This window comes from Vulpes lagopus, chromosome 3 (genome assembly GCF_018345385.1).
Source record: "Vulpes lagopus strain Blue_001 chromosome 3, ASM1834538v1, whole genome shotgun sequence".
NCBI classification, from domain to species: domain Eukaryota; kingdom Metazoa; phylum Chordata; class Mammalia; order Carnivora; family Canidae; genus Vulpes; species Vulpes lagopus.
Window position 1 is genome coordinate 120,107,983 of NC_054826.1, and position 17,986 is coordinate 120,125,968.

A 17,986-nucleotide genomic window follows, 5' to 3' on the forward strand; every position below is an offset into this window, starting at 1 on the left:
GAGAGAGGCTGCATTCCATTTGTCCTTGTGAGATTATAAATTCACATCCCAGAAGGACGGTCCAGGGTTTCTGGCTTCTGCTATCCCCTTGTCTTGAGTACCCTCCTTCTCCCCTAGCCCCCACTCTATTCCTCTGGATCTTATGAGTCTCATGGAAGGATGAGTGGAAGGTATCAGAAGGAAATGAAAACATGAATATAACATTTGGCTTGATACAGTACCGGACATCATCCCTGCATCCTTTTTGAAAAAGTGGGCTTGCAAAGAAATGAGCTCTTTAGCCTTGATTCTTCTAAGTCTTGCTTTTTTTTTTTTTTTTTTAAGATTTTTATTTGAGAGAGAGAACATGAGTGGAGGGAGGGGCAGAGGGAGAGGGAGAAGCAGGCCCCCTGCTGAGTAGAGAACCTGATGTGAGACTCGATCCCAGGATCCTGGGATCATGACCTGAGCCAAAGACAGATGCTCAACCGACTAAGCCGCCCAGAAGCCCCTTGGTTTTGATTTCACCTTCGTTATATAATTACCCAGTGTAAGAATTCGTGTCTATATGCTGATGTTTGAAGCAGTTCGGCCTACTGGTAACTGTCTCCTGGATTTTAATAGAACCTTTTTTCTTTTCTAGCCATCAGCGTTAGTCAGAGGAGCCCTCCCGGCAGCCAGCGTCCCCCCTAGCATACCCTTCTCCGCATCTCTGTTAGGCACCCTGCCCATTGGTGCGAGGTATGCTCCTCCACCCTCCTTCTCAGAGCTGTATCCACCTTTGACTACATCCTTAGAAGATTTCTGCTCTTCTTTAAATTCATTTTCAATGAGTGATTCCAAGCGAGGTAAGAATCGAGCCATTTATGTAAATAATCACAGTTAATTTTTTAAAAAAGACAGTCTGTGTTTGGTCGTTATTTAACTGACTCTGGCTAGTTGGTACTTGGATTATTTGCAGGGTAGCTGAAAATATAAAAACTCCGTCTCCAGTTTTAATTTGCCTGGGCTAAACGGTGCCATTCTGGAGATTGGGAAGCATAGGGTTACGTAGCAATGTATGTGGCACTTGTTTTTTTTTTTGTTGTTGTTGTTGTTTTTTAACAAGAGAGTTTGTTAAGCTGGGTGTCTATTGTTCTGGGGGAGAGGAGGCAAAATGACTTGGAATGTTTTTTCCGGGAAAGGTGTACCCCATCTGAGAGAGTCTTAAAGACAGGCTATCTTTTCAAATTCTGAACAAGGTAGACACTTAGTCAAGACCAATTTCTGGTCAGAATTGTTCAGAATTAGACCTATAGAACTAGGTCTGGTTTAGGCTCCATCCCTGGAGGTCAGGGCCCTGTGCCTGGTTCCCTGAGTTTTATAAGGGATTGCTGAGTTTTTGCTCTGACTCCTGTCTCTGTAGCTCCAGGCTTAACATCTACCTTCAACAAGAACGATAACCATCATCATACTGTTCCAAGGCATTGTTACATGGTTAAAGGCAGAAAAATAAAAATGAGATTGATGTAAAGAGACGGATACCCAAAAAACCTGAGATTTGTGGGGAATGGGAGGGCAGAGAGTGAATAACTGAGTGGTAGACTGACAAATAAGAAGGTGCATCGCGCCTTCCTCATTTTCTTAACGTTGTTATGAGTTCCCGCTTCAGGGTTTGCGAAGGAGAGGCTCAGTTCCCATGTGGAGTATGAATTATTGTCTTAGTCTTTTTTAACTTTAGGTCCTGTCCCAGAGGCCCTGCTTTATTAGCTTATGTCTCCAAAACCAGCTCTCTATTTAAGTCGGCTGAAGGGTTATGTACGCCCTTGGTTTCCAGAGTTAAGGAGAAAGTCCACTGCCCTCTCTGGGGGTCAGTAGTGTGCAGGAAAGCTCCTTGGACCCGGGGCGGGGAGTAACGTGGGGAAGCCGTAGTCAGCCCCTGAGCCCTGATGTTCTTATTACGTGATAGAATGAGAAGGTCTGTTGAAGTGTTTTTATTATTTTAGATCTGTCCACCTCAACTTCTAGAGAGGGAACAGCGCTTAGCGGCAGTAATTCTTCCCTTTTACTTGTAAGTGTCACTTCCTCTTTTGTAAATTCGTCGTCGCTTAAACTTGAACTTGAATGTAGGCCTTTTTGCTTTAAGTAACTGACTTATTTGAATGGACGTGCCGGTGTCCCTTAAACGTTGTGTGTGCTGGGGGAAACCGTGGTGAAATAAGACTCTCCTGGGACATCCAGTAGGAGATGCTCCGTGTTGGAGACTGGGGCTGTCCCAGACCAAGGAAGGGGCTCTAGTGCAGCGGAAACAAAACAGGGAAGAGGAGATCAGGGCAGATAAAAAGCCCGCACTGTCAAGGCAGGACAATTACCTGTTACTTTTAACAACTCGCGGAGGATCAAAGAGAGTGGGGGGGGGGGGGCTTAGACACCCCAAGAGAGGAAAACAGAAAGAGACTGGTTTTAAACAGAGATGCACAGCAAGGACAGACTAGTAGCCATTTCAGCATATGAAGAATGTCCTATTTTTCACAGATTTGTTTCCTTCTTTAGTGATAGTGCAATATTTGTTGGCTGTTTTTTTTCCCCTGTTTTTTGTTTTTTTTTTTCTTATTCTTCTTGCAGATGAATGGACCAGGCAACTTATTTGCTTCTGAGAGTTTCCTGGGAATTTCAAGCCACCCCAGAAATGACTTTGGAAACTTTTTTGGAAGTGCAGTTACTAAACCACCTTCATCAGTGACCCCAAGACATCCCCTCGAAGGAACCCATGAACTGAGACAAGCTTGTCAGATCTGTTTTGTAAAATCAGGTCAGGACCAACCAATAATAGTATTAATAAGCTCCAGCCCCTAATCTGAGAGTTCTTAGGAATTTGTAAACATGCATAGATAACACCAGCTACTGTGGTTCTTCATCCTCGTTTGACTTCTTTCTTATCAAGCAGCGATTATTGATTTGGGCCCCTTGGGAGTCTAATAGGATAAGTCCACTCTTATTTGATATGATTTCATTTATAGAATTACATGGAATAGAATATCTACCTGGCTTTGTTTTATTTTTTTAAATTTTTATTTATTTATGAGAGACAGAGAGAGAGAGAGGCAGAGACACAGGCAGAGGGAGAAGCAGGCTCCACGCAGGGAGCCCGATGTGGGACTTGATCCCAGGTCTCCAGAATCAGGCCCTGGGCCGAAGGTGGTGCTAAACCGCTGAGCCACCTGGGCTGCCCTCTACCTGACTTTGAAATCTAATTGACGTTTTTATGAAATTCTTTGCACCACACTACACGTTTAAAAAATGTGATCATTCTTTTTTTTTTTTTTTTTTAAAGATTTTATTTATCTATTCATGAGAGACACAGAGAGAGAGAGGCAGAGACACAGGTAGAGGGAGAAGCAGGCCCCATGCAGGGAGCCCGACCTGGGACTCGATCCTGGGTCTCCAGGATTACACCCTGGGCCGAAGGTGGCGCTAAACCACTGAGCCACCCGGGCTGCCCCATTCTTTCTTTTTTAAAACAAATTTATTCATCTGAAAAAAAAAATTATTCATCTGAGAGAGAGAGAGAGAATGAGTAGGGAGGTAGAGGGAGAAGCAGACTCCCCACTGAGCAGGGAGCCCAGTGTGGGGGTCCATCCAAGGACCCTGAGATCATGACCTGAGCTGAAAAGGCAGACGCTTAACTGACTGAGCCACGAGGGTGCCCCGAGAATGTGATCATTTTCAAATAAAGCAACTACTAGAAAAAAAGTGTTCTAAGATCAGTGTTTGATGTAATGTTTATAAAATTAAAGTATTTTCTGGTTGGTTTGTTTCATACCTTTACCCTCAGTCAGGTGATAGAAACAGTTTATCCTAAACCAGACCTAAATTCATTTTCTTTCTTAGTTTCTTTCTTAGTTTCTTTCTTAGTTTCTTAGTTCTTTCTTAGTATATTTAATGGTATTTTTTACCCTCAGAAGCCATCAGAATTCTTATCCTCACAGTTAAATAAGGGTATGTTTTGGGGTCACTAGTGTCGAATAAGACTTTGTGTTCTCTGACAAGTAGCATATAAGAGGCACAAATTATTTCAGTAGCTTATTTACATTTGGGAATTATAAAAATAGGATTTTTTGTGGGAATTTAATAATCAGTATCTATCTGCTCCTATCTGCTTGTAAATGTGCCTGTAAAATAAAACATTGCTTCTTGTGCCTACAAGCAATCCTTTTTTACATCTTTTCCAGGCCCTAAGTTAATGGATTTTACTTACCATGCTAATATTGATCATAAATGTAAGAAGGATATTTTAATTGGTAGAATAAAGAATGTTGACAATAAATCATGGAAAAAAATACGTCCAAGACCAACAAAAACAAATTATGAGGGACCTTATTATATATGTAAAGGTATGTACTGTAATTACTTAATTGGTATACAGGACACAAATAATAAATGATTTGCTACATTTATTCTAATGGTGCCCGTATTGCTGTTACTAAAAGTGTGTGGGTAGAGTTAATAGTTCCTTGAGTTGAGACATTTGTATTTTTTCTGTTACTTTTACCTTTGTTTTTAACTTCTTTTTTTAAAAAAATATTTATTTTAGAGAGAGCAAGAGCGAGCAAGCATGAATGAGGGGAGAGTCAGAGAGAGAAAGAGAGAAGGAGAGAATTTTGAGTAGATAGACTCTGTGCTGAGTGTATAACCCAACATGGGGCTTGATCCCATGACCCTGAGATCATGACCTGAGCTGAAGGCAGGTGCTTAATTGACTGAGCCAGCCAGGCGTCTCTTAAATTGCTCTTGAGAGAACCTCGTGGGTTCATTTTTGTCACTTCATCTGAATGTGCTTTGAATGACCTTCAATGATTTTTTAAACTTAGGTGGAGTACATGAGAGAATCAAAGCCTTTTCCCCACCAGAAATAGAAATAATTCAGGCCGTGGTGCTGATGTTTTAGAGTTAGTACCATCCCTGTGCAATAAGATGCGTATCCTTGCTTTGACGCTCTCCGTGAGTTGTTACAGACATTCAAACGGTGCCCTAAACATATTAAATATTCACTGGCTTTGAAAAAAAACAACGGCCACTTTTAAACCATTTTTTAATTGTCTGTCTTTCTAGATGTTGCTGCTGAGGAGGAATGTAGATACTCCGGCCACTGCACGTTCGCTTATTGCCAAGAAGAGATAGACATATGGACGCTGGAGCGGAAAGGGGCTTTCAGCAGAGAGGCTTTCTTTGGTGGCAATGGAAAGATCAACCTCACCGTATTCAAACTTCTCCAAGAGCACCTTGGAGAGTTTATATTCCTTTGTGAGGTACTATCTCCGAACCTTCTTTTCTACTGTCAAATTGGTGAGAGTTTCTAACTTGCAAGCACAAAGTAGAAAATACTAAGCACCAGTCCGGCCATATGGGGAGTGTTCACTCACTCAGTGGTAGCCAGTACTAGTATCCAAGAGAATACAAAAAGCTCATTTTAAATATTAATCGGTAGAAGTATGGCATGTATATGTATGTGTATAAGTATGGTACAAAAGTTCTATTTTTTATTATGTTGTTGTAATTTTTCTTCTCTGTCTGTTCCAGAAATGTTTTGATCATAAGCCTAGAATGATAAGTAAAAGAAATAAAGATAATTCTACTTCTTGTTCTCACCCGGTTACAAAGCATGAGTTTGAAGACAATAAGTATGTTGGTAGTTTCTAATTTTTATAGTGACACAATAGATTCTGTTTTTAGCTCCAAATAAAACCAGAGTAGTATCTCCCCAGGCATTTTACCTCTGTGTTCTGTTGTTGCTGAAAGTTGATGACTATTTAAAAATGTCTATTAGTGTATTTTGGTGGGAATTTTTAAGTGAATTCTTAAATCGATGTTTAATATAGAAAAGCATTACTGATTTGTATCTTCTTATGACATGGATTTAAGTATTTTACGGCTTAATATGTAATTATCTCCCCCACCCATGCAATCCAATAATTGCATAAAGTAATTTATTTTTTTCTGATAGATTTAAGATATATTTTCAGCCTAGAACTTGACATGATGTATGTATATATTTTTATTTGTTTTATTTGAAAAAGCTAACGTGGAACAATAATATGCCACTCCATTTTTGTCTTAGGTGCCTTGTCCACATTTTGCGAGAGACAACAGTAAAATACTCCAAAATACGTTCTTTTCATGGTCAGTGTCAGCTGGATTTATGTCGACATGAGGTTCGATATGGCTGTTTAAGGGAAGATGAGTGCTTTTATGCGCACAGTCTTGTAGAACTTAAAGTCTGGATATTGCAAAATGAAACAGGTAGGCTTGTGCATGATAAAGAAATGTCTCCTCGCAAGCCAAGAAACAGACTCCTCAGTATAGAGAACACACTGATGGTCACCAGCGGGGAGGTGGGTGGGGGGTGGATGAAATAGGTGATGGGAATGAAGAGCTTGCTTGTCATGATGAGCACCAGGTGCCGGGTGGAAGTGTTGAATCACTCACTATATTGTACCCCTGAAACTGATAGGACAGTGTATGTTAACTACACTGGAATTAAAATAAAAAACTTCGGTGGGAAACAGTCAGGGTTTGGCAAAGCAGTATCAGAGGCTTTTCTCCATCATTGTGCTATGGCAACATAGCTATTGATTTTGTCCTTAGCTTTAAACTGTCACTTTTCATTTTTAGAGTGGCTTGAGTACCGCCTCATGCAGTGACTTGCTGGTATCAATTCAAGCATGTAATATGCTTTTGTGAGGAAGAGAGATTCTTCTGATGGCCCCAAGAGCTATATTTGTACATACTCTGTTGTGAAAAAGAGTGACGTGCATTCAATCCTTGGTGGCAGATTATGCTGCATGGGGGGATGACGAGGGAATCCAGTCTGTGGTCAGGTTGGGGACCTGCACAGAGGGAGAACTAAAGGAAGGCTTGTACATTTGCCAGGTATCTCACATGATGCTATTGCTCAAGAATCCAAGCGATATTGGCAAAATTTGGAAGCGAACGTACCTGGAGCTCAGGTATTTTCTCTTGTATGCTTTCTGCATTCAGTATCCTTTCTGGGACAGTGTAGTAGATGCCAGTTGTTGGCAGATACGGTTTATACTTTTTTTACTTTTAAATATTATTTACTCATTTGAGAGAGAGCACAAACTGGGGGAGGGGAGTACAGAAGGGGAGGAAGAAGCAAGACTCCCCCCTGAGCAGGGAACCAGAAGCGTTGGGGCTGGATCCCAGGACCTGGAGCCATGACCTGAGCCGAAGGCAGACACTCAATAGAATGAGCCACCAGGTGCCCCAGCTGCAGTTTATACTTACAGTCCCATGTCCCATTTACTTTTTTTGCTGTTTGTAAGACTTATTCTTAATGTGAAAAAAATCCCAAATTTTAGTTGATCATCATAAAAAAAAAAAGTAGGCATCCCATAATACCTGCCAAGTAGGGTACAATTCTCTTATTCAATTTAATTGACAGAACAGTTTGGTTCTTGGGCTGTGAGGGTCCTGGGGATAAGGGAGTTAGACTGTGGCTCTGCTTCCCACCTGGTGGAACTGCTTTATTCATCACCTCCTCGCCTCCACCCCATAAAATTCTGGTTATCATCCTCCAAAGCTGGCTTTCATAAATTGAGGTTTGGTGTCTGTCATCTGCTCCTATCATATTCCCTTGCATTGGGTGGAGAATTGAGGATTTAGTTATCTAATAGTATATATAATAGTATATATAATATATAATAATATATATAATAGTATATATAATCAACTCATCAAAACAGATGGTATCAGAAAGTGTATGCTATCATGAAAAAAGAAATACATGGCAATTCAGTATTTTGTTCTTAGAAAACTGGTGTTCTATTAAAAGTAAAACCTATGTTTTAATTGTTTAAGGTACTTGGCAATCAAATAATGCCTGGATCTCTTAATATGAAGATAAAATTTGTGTGTGCTCAATGTCTGAGAAATGGTCAAGTCATTGAACCAGACAAAAACAGAAAATATTGTAGTGCAAAAGCAAGGCACTCGTAAGTAGCGTGTGAGTGTTACGTGTGTGTGTGTGTGTGTGTGTAAACAATGCCTGTTTCATAATTCTCTCTACATGGGTATAAAATCATACATATAAGAATGGAAGATTGAAGAGAGCCCAGCAAAGTAGAAAACATAGGAGTAACTGCAAAGTGAAAGAGAAGAGAGTTTTACTATTTCATTGATATGAATTCAATGAAATGCGATAGTGCCTTTCCTGAATTTGATCAGTTCTTAGCTCAGGATTCGTAGGGAATGTCTGTTAACAATTATCAACAGGAAATGAAATGACAGGATCCTAAGGCATTTCTTTTAGGAGGGTTGAGAAAAAAATCTCTGGTCCTTCAGGTACGAACGTTGTACCTGTCCCTTTATATTATGCCTTGTGCCAGTGTGTCTTTGTTTTTTCTGAACTCCATGTTTCTTAGGTGGACCAGAGATCGGCGTGCGATGAGAGTGATGTCCATCGAACGTAAGAAGTGGATGAACATCCGTCCTCTCCCCACAAAGAAACAAATGCCTTTACAGTTTGATGTACATACGTAATTTTTAAGCCACTTTTTTTTATTAGGCATTTCAAATCATTAGAAAGTAGTAGTGATTCAGATTGAAACTTGGAGCCCTTTCAATGCTCATCGTAATAACACAATTTTTAAATGGTCCTCTTTTGTTTTCCTTCCCCTTTTGTATGTGTGGTTCTGTGACAGTTTTCAGGTTGACTGGGATTGTGTAAGTTACTTGGAAAAAGGAAATAGACAGTGGACTCAAGAGATAGTCATGGGCATGACCTACCTTTCCTTATTTTTCCGATGAATTACTTTGGGAGTGAGTGGGAGAGAATTTCACTTAAATTTGATTCCTGGGCTTTGCTCTCAAATCCAAGGTCTTCTGTTAGTATAATTGCTATTGATAAGTTCTTTTGACTCAAGCAATGGATACCAGCTAAAAAGATACCCTACTTTGTAGGATTTTTCTAAAAGTAACCCAAAGGAAGCATGTTCAGTGTTAGAGGCACATGTTCTTCAAAACCCTCAGAATGAAAGTACCAGACCAACTTAAAGTTAGGGTAGTGTTTCATTCACCGGGTGGCACGTTTCAGCTCAGTACCCTCTGATGCCTTACATCGTCTTGACAGTGACTGTCTGAGTGAACCCCTTGAGCTGGCTGGCCCTGGACTTTACTCTTCACGAGAGAGAGTCTGGAGGGATTTCACTGTGTGAGATAACAGAGACACTTGGAGCAATGACAGGCAGTAAAGTTTCTGCCCCAATGGCAGACAAAAGGAGAAGCAGTGCATTTGCCCAGAGAAGCAGTGCAGATGGATTGCAGAGTCCCCTCGCACATGCAGAGACCCCTCTCTGAATGGCCCAAGAGAGTTGGGGAAGAGGCAGGATAATTTCCCATCACCCAGAATACCTTGCATTTTGTAAACTTACATACGGTACAAGGGTCGGTCTCAGAAGGAGGCGGGATGTTTGTGTTTTGTCCACAGTGGTTTTAGACTTGGGGACCTGAGTGATTTAATCAGTGGGCCTTGTAGGAGGGGAAGAAGGTTTACTGGAACCAGGACATCTTAGGCTTTCCAAGAGGAGATTACGGGTGCACTCGTCATTCTTTGGTAAAACAGAGGTGACTAAGAACGATTCTAGTTCAGCTGCCAGGACTACTGATTATTCTTCAAAGTCGGACGTGCTCTACTGCCGTGCAATGTGCCAGTAGCTCATTTTCTTTTTTTTTCTACCATACTAGGTATTGCTAAGGGATCCTTTTTCTAAAAGAGGAAATAATACTCTGTGTGTGTATGTGTGGACAGTATGGTGAGGTGCAAAGAGAATGGGCTTCAGAATCTGCCAGAAGGGGCCCTGGTCAAGTTACCCAGCCTCAGTTTACTCATCTGTAAATGGGAATAATTACGCCCTAGGGAAGATTACATGGGATGGTGTTATGTAAAAACCCAGCACAGTGGCAGCCTTTTCCTTTATCTCCTCTTCTCCCCTGCTCCTTATCATTGAACTTTGAGAGACTATGGTAAATGTTTCTCTAGTAACACCTGCCTAAGTACTTGCCGGGGTTTCACTTTATGCAGAGGATTGGAAGTGGGGGGGTATTGACGTTGTTCCAAGGGAGGAAACCTGCAGAATTAAGGGCTGACTGCTTTCAGGTTTTTAGCAAAAACTGAGGCTAAGCATCTGATACTATGTAAGCGGGTATATAGGGCCAGCCTCTGTTGAAACAGTGAGCAGATGACTAATTGTACTAGAATGCTCTATGAAGACAAGTATACTGATATTTAAGAACAAGCTGTCTTGGTGGTGGAGGTTTTCTTAGTTCTTGAGAGTTGTGTTTCTTAGAGAGACGTCTGCATTCTGCTGATCGCCGTCACTTTATTTTCCTACCAGTTTCGTTGTACTTACTTAGTAAAAGCACCATGCAAATAGCCAGCAGAGGTATTATTTGAATGCTGTGTAACTGGATGGCCCGGCTTGTGTAATCATTGTCTCCAGATAGTGCATATGGAATGAATGGTGGCTGAGGTGAGCTGCCAGTATAGGTTATAAGTAAACGCAATGTCAGATTTCTCCTGACACTCCTTAGGACCTTTGGAATAGTCTGCAGTTTCTTTACTGCAGGAGCTGACAAGGAGGCTTTGTGGGCAGGGAGAGTGGGAGCTGTCAGAGGAGGGGCCAGAGATTTGCATCGTGGAGATCAAACGCTCTGCTGTGTTAAAAGCAGATACTCTGAATAAGGGAGTTTGTAGACCTTTTCTTGTAAGAAAATATTCCATGTCTTAGTTCCATGCTTTCTTTCTTGTGGAGATTTTTTTTGAAAAATATTGAGATAGAAAGCTTAATGTCATCTCATGCGTGTTGGGCTTAAGAGTCAATTTGAATTCAAAATACTCTTATGTAATCATTGTGTTACTCAGCATTAGCGCAGATAATGATGCTTATTTTGCTTAAATGTAAAAATTAGGCAGTTTTACAAACTGTACTTTTGTCTTAAAGCATATTCATTTTTTTTTTTTATACAGCTGTGCAATCATATTGCTTCTGGGAAAAAATGTCAATATGTTGGGAACTGTTCCTTTGCTCATAGTCCTGAGGAACGGGAAGTGTGGACTTACATGAAGGAGAATGGGAGTAAGTTGCTGTCTTAACTGTGGCTTGACATCTGTGAAGTCTAGCTTGCCAGGGAGTTTCCCTCCTCTCTGTAAATATGCCAGCTCACCACGAACCCAGAAAGCAGTTTGCATTCTAAACAATTGTGCCATTTTGTCAGTGGAGCAGAGCCTGACATCTGATCTGTATTTGCTTGGGTCAGAGCTAGATACAAATATGTAGGTCTGCGTGTGACACAGACGTGTTCCCAAAAGATGGTCTGGGAAGTGAACTCCTTGATTGCCTGAATCAGACCATCTGCTCCTATTGTGAATAGTCATCCCTGAAAAATGAGATTAGAATCGAAGGTTTCCATAAGGAGGCCCTACCGGTAGAACAGGCCCAGATGCAGAGGCCCGAGGAGAGAATGTTTGTTTATCTTGGTCAAACTGCAAGATTATCATGAGAGGCTTTGAGAGGAGCCTCAGACAACCTTTCACTTTTGGCCGGAAAGGTTTTAATACAAGGACAAGGATCATTGTACTTAATCTCTAGTAAATGAATGGAAATTTACCAACTGCTTAAGATCTGCAATCTCTGAATTACAAGAACCAATCAGATTCAAGCATATCACCTGCTGTGTTTATTAACCAGTGTTCACATTCGGTGACATGTATGGACAGGACTCCTTGCTATCTTGCTTGGAGGAGGGATGTCCTATTGGACCTTTTGAAGATGTCCTTGCATACCAGGACTGTTGCAATGATTCCTGCTCCCACTGGTCTGAATGGAGAAGGATTTCTAGGTTTATCTCTCATCTTAGTCTGATGGCAAATCGTTAGAAACACTTGGGCAGGCAACAAAGCCGATTTTTGACCTTAACCTCATTACCAGATTTTTTTTTAGCCCAGTGGTTCTCAACTGGGGGTGAATTTTGCCACACATACCAGTCTCCATTGGGGACATTTGGCAATGCCTGGAGATGTTTTTGTTGTCATGACTTGGGCAGACTGCCTTACCGGCATCTGGTGTGTAGAATCCAGGAATGCTGTTAAACATCCTACCATGCACAGGACAGCCCCCCACAGCAAAGAATTATCTGGCCCAGAATGTCAGCAGTGGTGAGGTTGAGAAACCTGGCTTAGCCCTTGATGGTGATGCCAAACGCACTCGTTCTTACTGTAGAAAGCAGCTTGTAGCCACTGCCCAGCACCTGGTTGTTGTAAATTGCGCCCCAACATGTGGGTCTTTGGGGAGAGTGGTTTGAGTGATGGGTTCCCGTCAGGGTCAGAACCCAGGCCCTGGTGGTAGTAAGTTTCCCATCTTTCTCTCAGTAGATAGGAGCAAATCCACTGCAGGCCCTCCAGCCGTGTAAGGAGCCCGTGTGGTTGTGGTGGTGATAGTGTCTTACTGGGAGCAATATGAAGCAGTATGAGCCCCCCCCCCCCCCCCACTTTTTAAAGCAATACCCTTTTAATGGTTCCTGACTTTTCAACACTCCCAGTGTCTTGCAAATGCAGGGAGTTAATTCATCTTGAAAGCCAACGTTTGCAGTCTAACAGTTCAGAATTAGGCTCACAGCCGTGAGAGTTTACCTCCCTCTTGGACGGGTGGGGGGTGGGGGGGTTGGGTGTCCGGGGGGTGTCCCCCTCTACTCACCGAATGCAGTCTGTCTCTGTCTTGCTCTCCAAAATGTATGCCAGCTGATACGAAAGGTGCGCATGATCTTGTGTGCATTTCAGTGGCATTTGTAAATCTCTGCTGCTGAAAGTGATTTGTTTCTCTTTAGTACAAGATATGGAGCAGTTTTATGAACTCTGGCTAAAGAGTCAAAAAAACGAAAAAAGTGATGATGTAGCAAGTCAGTCAAACAAGGAAAATGGAAAACAAATTCACATGCCGACAGATTACGCCGAAGTGACCGTGAGTGCCCCCCGAGTGCCCGTGGTCACTCCGCCTCCCCTTCCTTGGCTTCCCTTCTAATGGGGCCTTTCCTTTCTTTGCCTTTTCCTCGAGCAGGGCTCCCAGGCTGCCTGCCTCCTCCCATCTCTCCACTCCCCTCTAGTGATCTGGGGCCCTTAGCTTAAGTCCCCTCCCTCATTCTAGCAAATCCTTCCCTTGATCCTTTTGCTGACTTTGGAGTCTCAGTGCTGGTGCCTCTCCTTACTAGCCTGTGGCCCTGGCCAGGTCACTGAGTCACTGAGCGTCCCTGAGAGTGGTGGTGACTGGTGAGTGGAAATAGCATGGGTCCCAGACACTTAGGCCAATGCTGGGCCCCAGAAGATGTTCCCGACATGGGGGTGCTGTCCCCCTCACTCCCCATTCCTTCCATACCCGCCAGTGTCCGGCCTCCGCTTCGGGGTTCTGTGGAGACAAAGTCATCTGTGGTGTTTTACTGTTTTGGTTTTCTTTGAAAATTTTTCATGAGCATAAAGAAGATAACATAATATCTTGAGTCGACCATGCTTGCAGTTCACTGTGTTTGCTTCTGTAGAATAAAATGTTACAGGTAGAGTTGGGACTCTCTTTGCCCCCCATCCCTGAGGGACCAGAGCCAGCATGTATTTTCCAGGCTATGTTTACATATCTTTGACATATATATTTCTAAGCTAGAGTTTTGCCTGGCTTTTTTTTAAAGATGACACAGGCACTTGTGTTATTCTGCTTCTTGTTTTATTTTGTTGTTTTGTTTTTGGCACCTCCCCATAATTGATTCAGCTGGATCCAGGTCACGTCTGTGGCCCGGCCTTGCCCCCACATGTGTGTTTGGGATCTGTGCCCTGTGAACACCACCTCCTCTGCCAAGGCACAGCGCTGATTCCCCTGCACCCTTGAGGTGTGTCCGCATTCCCAGGGCAGGGTCACCTGGCCTTGCTGGGTTGTGAGACTTACCTGGGTTGTTTAATCAGGTAGCTCTTCCATCTGTCCCCCAGCCAGAGTGAGTCACAGTCTCATGGGAAGTCTTTCCAGGAACCCTTTCTTATCCACTTGCCAAATGATTCTTACCCAGGGCATTTGGGGAACATTTGCCCAGCTCAGAGGCTTGCAGCTTGCATCTGTGGTAGCACTTACACTGACCAGAACACAGTTCCTTCTGTGCCCCGGGGCAGGGTCTTCTCAGCATCTGGACCTCCCTGGTCCCTGGCACGAGTCCTGGCCCATAGTGGGGAGCACATTTCACGTGCCCTGAATGGAATGGCTGCTTGTCCCTCTGCAGCTGGAGAGCTCTGGGCTTTCATGTCCTCTCTGCCGGTCCTGATGGTGTTCATCCTTCCCAGAGTCCTCGGGTGACCTGGCCCCTTGTCCTCCCTGCAGACATCCTTGTCTACACACCAGCCCCCGTCACCCTGCTGGCAGAGACTTCCTGGAACCCAGCCGAATCCATCACCACTGCTCTCTGCTGCCTGTATTCTGGCCCATCTCCCAGCACCAGGATCCTTTTCTTGGTCCTGTTTCTGACTTTGAGCTTTATGTTCTTGCCTGGCTCCCCCCACCAGATGGACTCCCCCAGAATAGAGTCTGGGTCTTAGGTCAAGTGGTTTCTAGCTCTGGTGCCCTCCCAGAACAGTGTTTGACCCATCGAGGGACCGGACAACACCCTCTGATGGGACGTGTGTCTTTTGTGCACTTCAGGCGGACTTTCACTGCTGGATGTGTGGGAAGAACTGTAACAGTGAGAAGCAGTGGCAAGGCCACATCTCTTCAGAGAAGCACAAAGAGAAGGTTTTTCACACCGAGGATGATCAGTACTGCTGGCAGCACCGCTTTCCAACAGGGTATTTTAGTATTTGTGATAGGTACGTAGGTTTCGTAAACTCCTGCATGAAAACTCATGTCATGTGATTCTTACGGTCATTCATATGGTGGGCAGAGGTTATCTGGGGGGTGAAGCCTTCTGAGAGTGGACGCTTGGTTTTGGTCTCAAAGTTTTAGGGCAGCCTGGGTGGCTCAGCAGTTTAGCGCCACTTTCAGCCCAGGGCTTGGGATCAAGTCCCACATCAGGCTTCCTGCATGGAGCCTGCTTCTCCCTCTGCCTGTGTCTCTGCCTCTCTCTCTCTCTCTGTGTCTCTCATGAATAAATAAAAAATATAAAATCTTAAAAAAAAAGTTTTAGCTGCTCCTTGAATGTTTCTTCACTCTCCTGTGGTTACTTGAAAAGATTAGCGCTAGTCTACCTGAATGGGTTTGAGATGTCCTGAGATAACCAAAGAGAGATACAGGTTTGTTCCAATTTGCCCATATTGTCTCTGAGTTGTCAAGGGTGAGTGGCTAACCACAACCTGCCCTGCAGTGGATGTTCCGTCAGTTCTGAAACTGCCTTTGAATACTTACTGTTCAGGTGCATATATGGAACTGACTCAGGTCAAAGGAAAATGTTAGTATCACTCCTTTGCTTAAGTTGAGTTTGAAAATTTTTTAGCAAAAAATTTTGCCAGATAGTTTTGAATTGCTTCTCATTTTGTCACATCACAGTTTTATATTTAATTTCTCAGTTTAGAGCCACATGACACCCAAAACTATTGAAGACTTAATGCCACTTCTGATTTCTTTCCACTGCATCAGGAAGGACTATGGTCTCTTTTCCCCCCCATCAATCAGTATTTCTTGTTAAATATATTTAAAAGTGGGCAGCCTTGGTGGCGCAGTGGTTTAGTGCCGCCTGCAGCCTGGGGTGTGATCCTGGAGACCCGGGATCGAGTCCCACATCGGGCTTCCTGCATGGGGCCTGCTTCTCCCTCTGCCTGTGTCTCTGCCTCTCTCTCGCTCTCTCTGAATGAATAAATAAATAAATCTTAAAAAAAAAAAAATATATATATATATATATTTAAAAGTGCTAATTTTTCCTTTGTAGATGTCAAGGCTATATAAACTCATTTTTCTAGGCTTAAGATGTTGGATTAAAAGTTTTATGCAAATCATCAAGCTAGTGAAGTGAGCACTTTTTGGGTTTATATAGATAACTCATGGGCACTCACCACACTGACTTGCCCCACAGGTATACAAATGGCACCTGCACAGAAGGAAACGGCTGTAAATTTGCACATGGGAATGCCGAACTCCATGAGTGGGAAGAAAGAAGGGATGCCCTAAAGATGAAGCTCAACAAAGCAAGAAAAGATCACTTAATCGCCCCAAATGATAATGACTTTGGAAAATATAGTTTTTTGTTTAAAGATTTAAACTAATATGCTGGCTTTTATGTATGTAACCTAATCAAAGCATTGACCAGAAAAATTGAAAGTGTTGTAAGGCACGTAGCAGAGGAGCTGCAGATTTTCTGCTTGTATTGGCGTCTATCGTACCTCCTGAGCAGCAACCCACAGTAGGTAGGAAAACGGGCTGTTTAACAGGTCTGGCCATGCTCTCATGGCACCATTGGCATCATATGGCGAAGTGACCGCTACCCAGTTGCCATCTGTTGAACAGACTTTTGGATGAAGTGTGTTGGGGAAGAGGATGAGGTTATGTCTAAGACGACTCCTTGAGTTGGTCCTTCAGATAAGAACCATCATGGTGAGAGAATAGACACTTGCGCTAGGGGTCAGAATACACGATGGATGAAATTCTTCACATGTTTTAAATGGAACGAATTTGTTTAATATAATAAAGTTTGCTACTTATCTGTACGTAGGTTGCTAAAAAGGATTTTCTTAACTCAGATTTTAAGCCAAATAACCATTTAACACTAGTACATGTTAAATGGGGTATTTTTCTGTATTTGTATGTTTCACTATAATAAGGGAACTAAGGATAATGTGCATTGAGAATATTTTGAAAAATAATCAGTTGACTCAAATTTTATTTCTTGGTCTTTTGCTGTTTAAATGATGATTTTGAAAGATTACACTTGTACTGTTGGTATTGTGTAGTGTATGGACCAATATTGCCTGTAATAAAGATTTTATATATAGATGTCTTTCATTTTTTGGTGTGGTCCTTTCCCTGCAAAGAATTATTGAAACTGGGCCCTAAAATCGCAAGGTTTGATTTTTTTTAAAAACACTTTAATTCGAGCAATTAATGATAGTATGCAAATTAGACATGAGAGCGACTTTTCACTTTGTCCTGCTCTCCCCCAGATTTGGGATGATAAGCAGTTTCTCTTGTTCGGTGCCATAATAACTCTTTTGGGGCTCTTCTGTGTTTCATTCAGATGCATGACTAGCAAGGAGACAGCCAACTAGGATGGGGGTTATGGGTTTCCACAGATGACCGGCACAATACTCAAAATAGGGCCATTTTGGTTGTTCAAAGACCACTGAAGACATGGTCAGGATGGTTGGCAGACTCAAAGACAGAGCTAAGCTGTCCTCTGGGCCCCTGATCTGCTTCAGAGGCTGGGATGCAGTGAGCTAGAATCCTTTGAGTGGTAGAGAACTCAAAACACTCTTTAGATGGCCTGAAGAGATTACAATATAGACTTCTTTCTTGTGAGTATTTGTTGCAAGGGAAGAATAGCAATTTCTGGAAAGCCAGCTGCGGTGCTGATACAAAGTTTCCAAGAAGCACAGCCACCATTGTCCAGACTACCCAGGCTCCAGGCAAGGCTTCCTCTAACACCTGCCAACCTGCACCTTGTCAGGCATATCCTGTTTGCTAAGTAAATGCTTAGAAGCTTTAAAAGTTAATGAGTAGATTTCCCTCTGGTTCTAAGAAAGGATTTGCATATAAAATATATACTCTGTCCCCTTCTCAAACTTGACCAACTCAATTATGGTATAAAGAGTGGCTCTGAAAGCTCAGATATGGTGTGATATGGACAAATTAGGGCTGACTTACCCTTGAAGAGCACTGCAGCCTGATCCTGACTGCCTGCTGCATTCAGAAATGCATTTATCCATTTCAGAAGTACATTCTGGTGTGAGAGCAGCAGTCAGAATGTCTAGAGAGAAGAGGAAATGAACTGCCTTTTTAAA

At 42.7% G+C, this 17,986-nt stretch overlaps 1 protein-coding gene across 4 annotated transcripts in view; it reads left to right on the forward strand.

The window, feature by feature from the left end:
- The window catches only part of ZC3H7A (zinc finger CCCH-type containing 7A), a 37,313-nt gene extending 20,331 nt beyond the window's left edge, over window positions 1-16,982 (forward strand). For all 4 annotated transcript variants that reach the window (XM_041748928.1, XM_041748929.1, XM_041748930.1 and 1 more), the window contains 14 exons: window positions 623-827; window positions 1,965-2,029; window positions 2,584-2,770; window positions 4,191-4,352; window positions 5,071-5,267; window positions 5,539-5,639; window positions 6,077-6,258; window positions 6,889-6,965; window positions 7,837-7,970; window positions 8,400-8,505; window positions 11,003-11,111; window positions 12,859-12,992; window positions 14,703-14,866; window positions 16,066-16,982. In XM_041748928.1, the coding sequence (XP_041604862.1) occupies window positions 623-827; window positions 1,965-2,029; window positions 2,584-2,770; window positions 4,191-4,352; window positions 5,071-5,267; window positions 5,539-5,639; window positions 6,077-6,258; window positions 6,889-6,965; window positions 7,837-7,970; window positions 8,400-8,505; window positions 11,003-11,111; window positions 12,859-12,992; window positions 14,703-14,866; window positions 16,066-16,255 (2,013 nt within the window). In that variant the 3' untranslated portion in view covers window positions 16,256-16,982. The remainder of the gene's footprint in view (window positions 1-622; window positions 828-1,964; window positions 2,030-2,583; window positions 2,771-4,190; window positions 4,353-5,070; window positions 5,268-5,538; window positions 5,640-6,076; window positions 6,259-6,888; window positions 6,966-7,836; window positions 7,971-8,399; window positions 8,506-11,002; window positions 11,112-12,858; window positions 12,993-14,702; window positions 14,867-16,065) is intronic.
- Window positions 16,983-17,986: the final 1,004 nt, after the last annotated feature.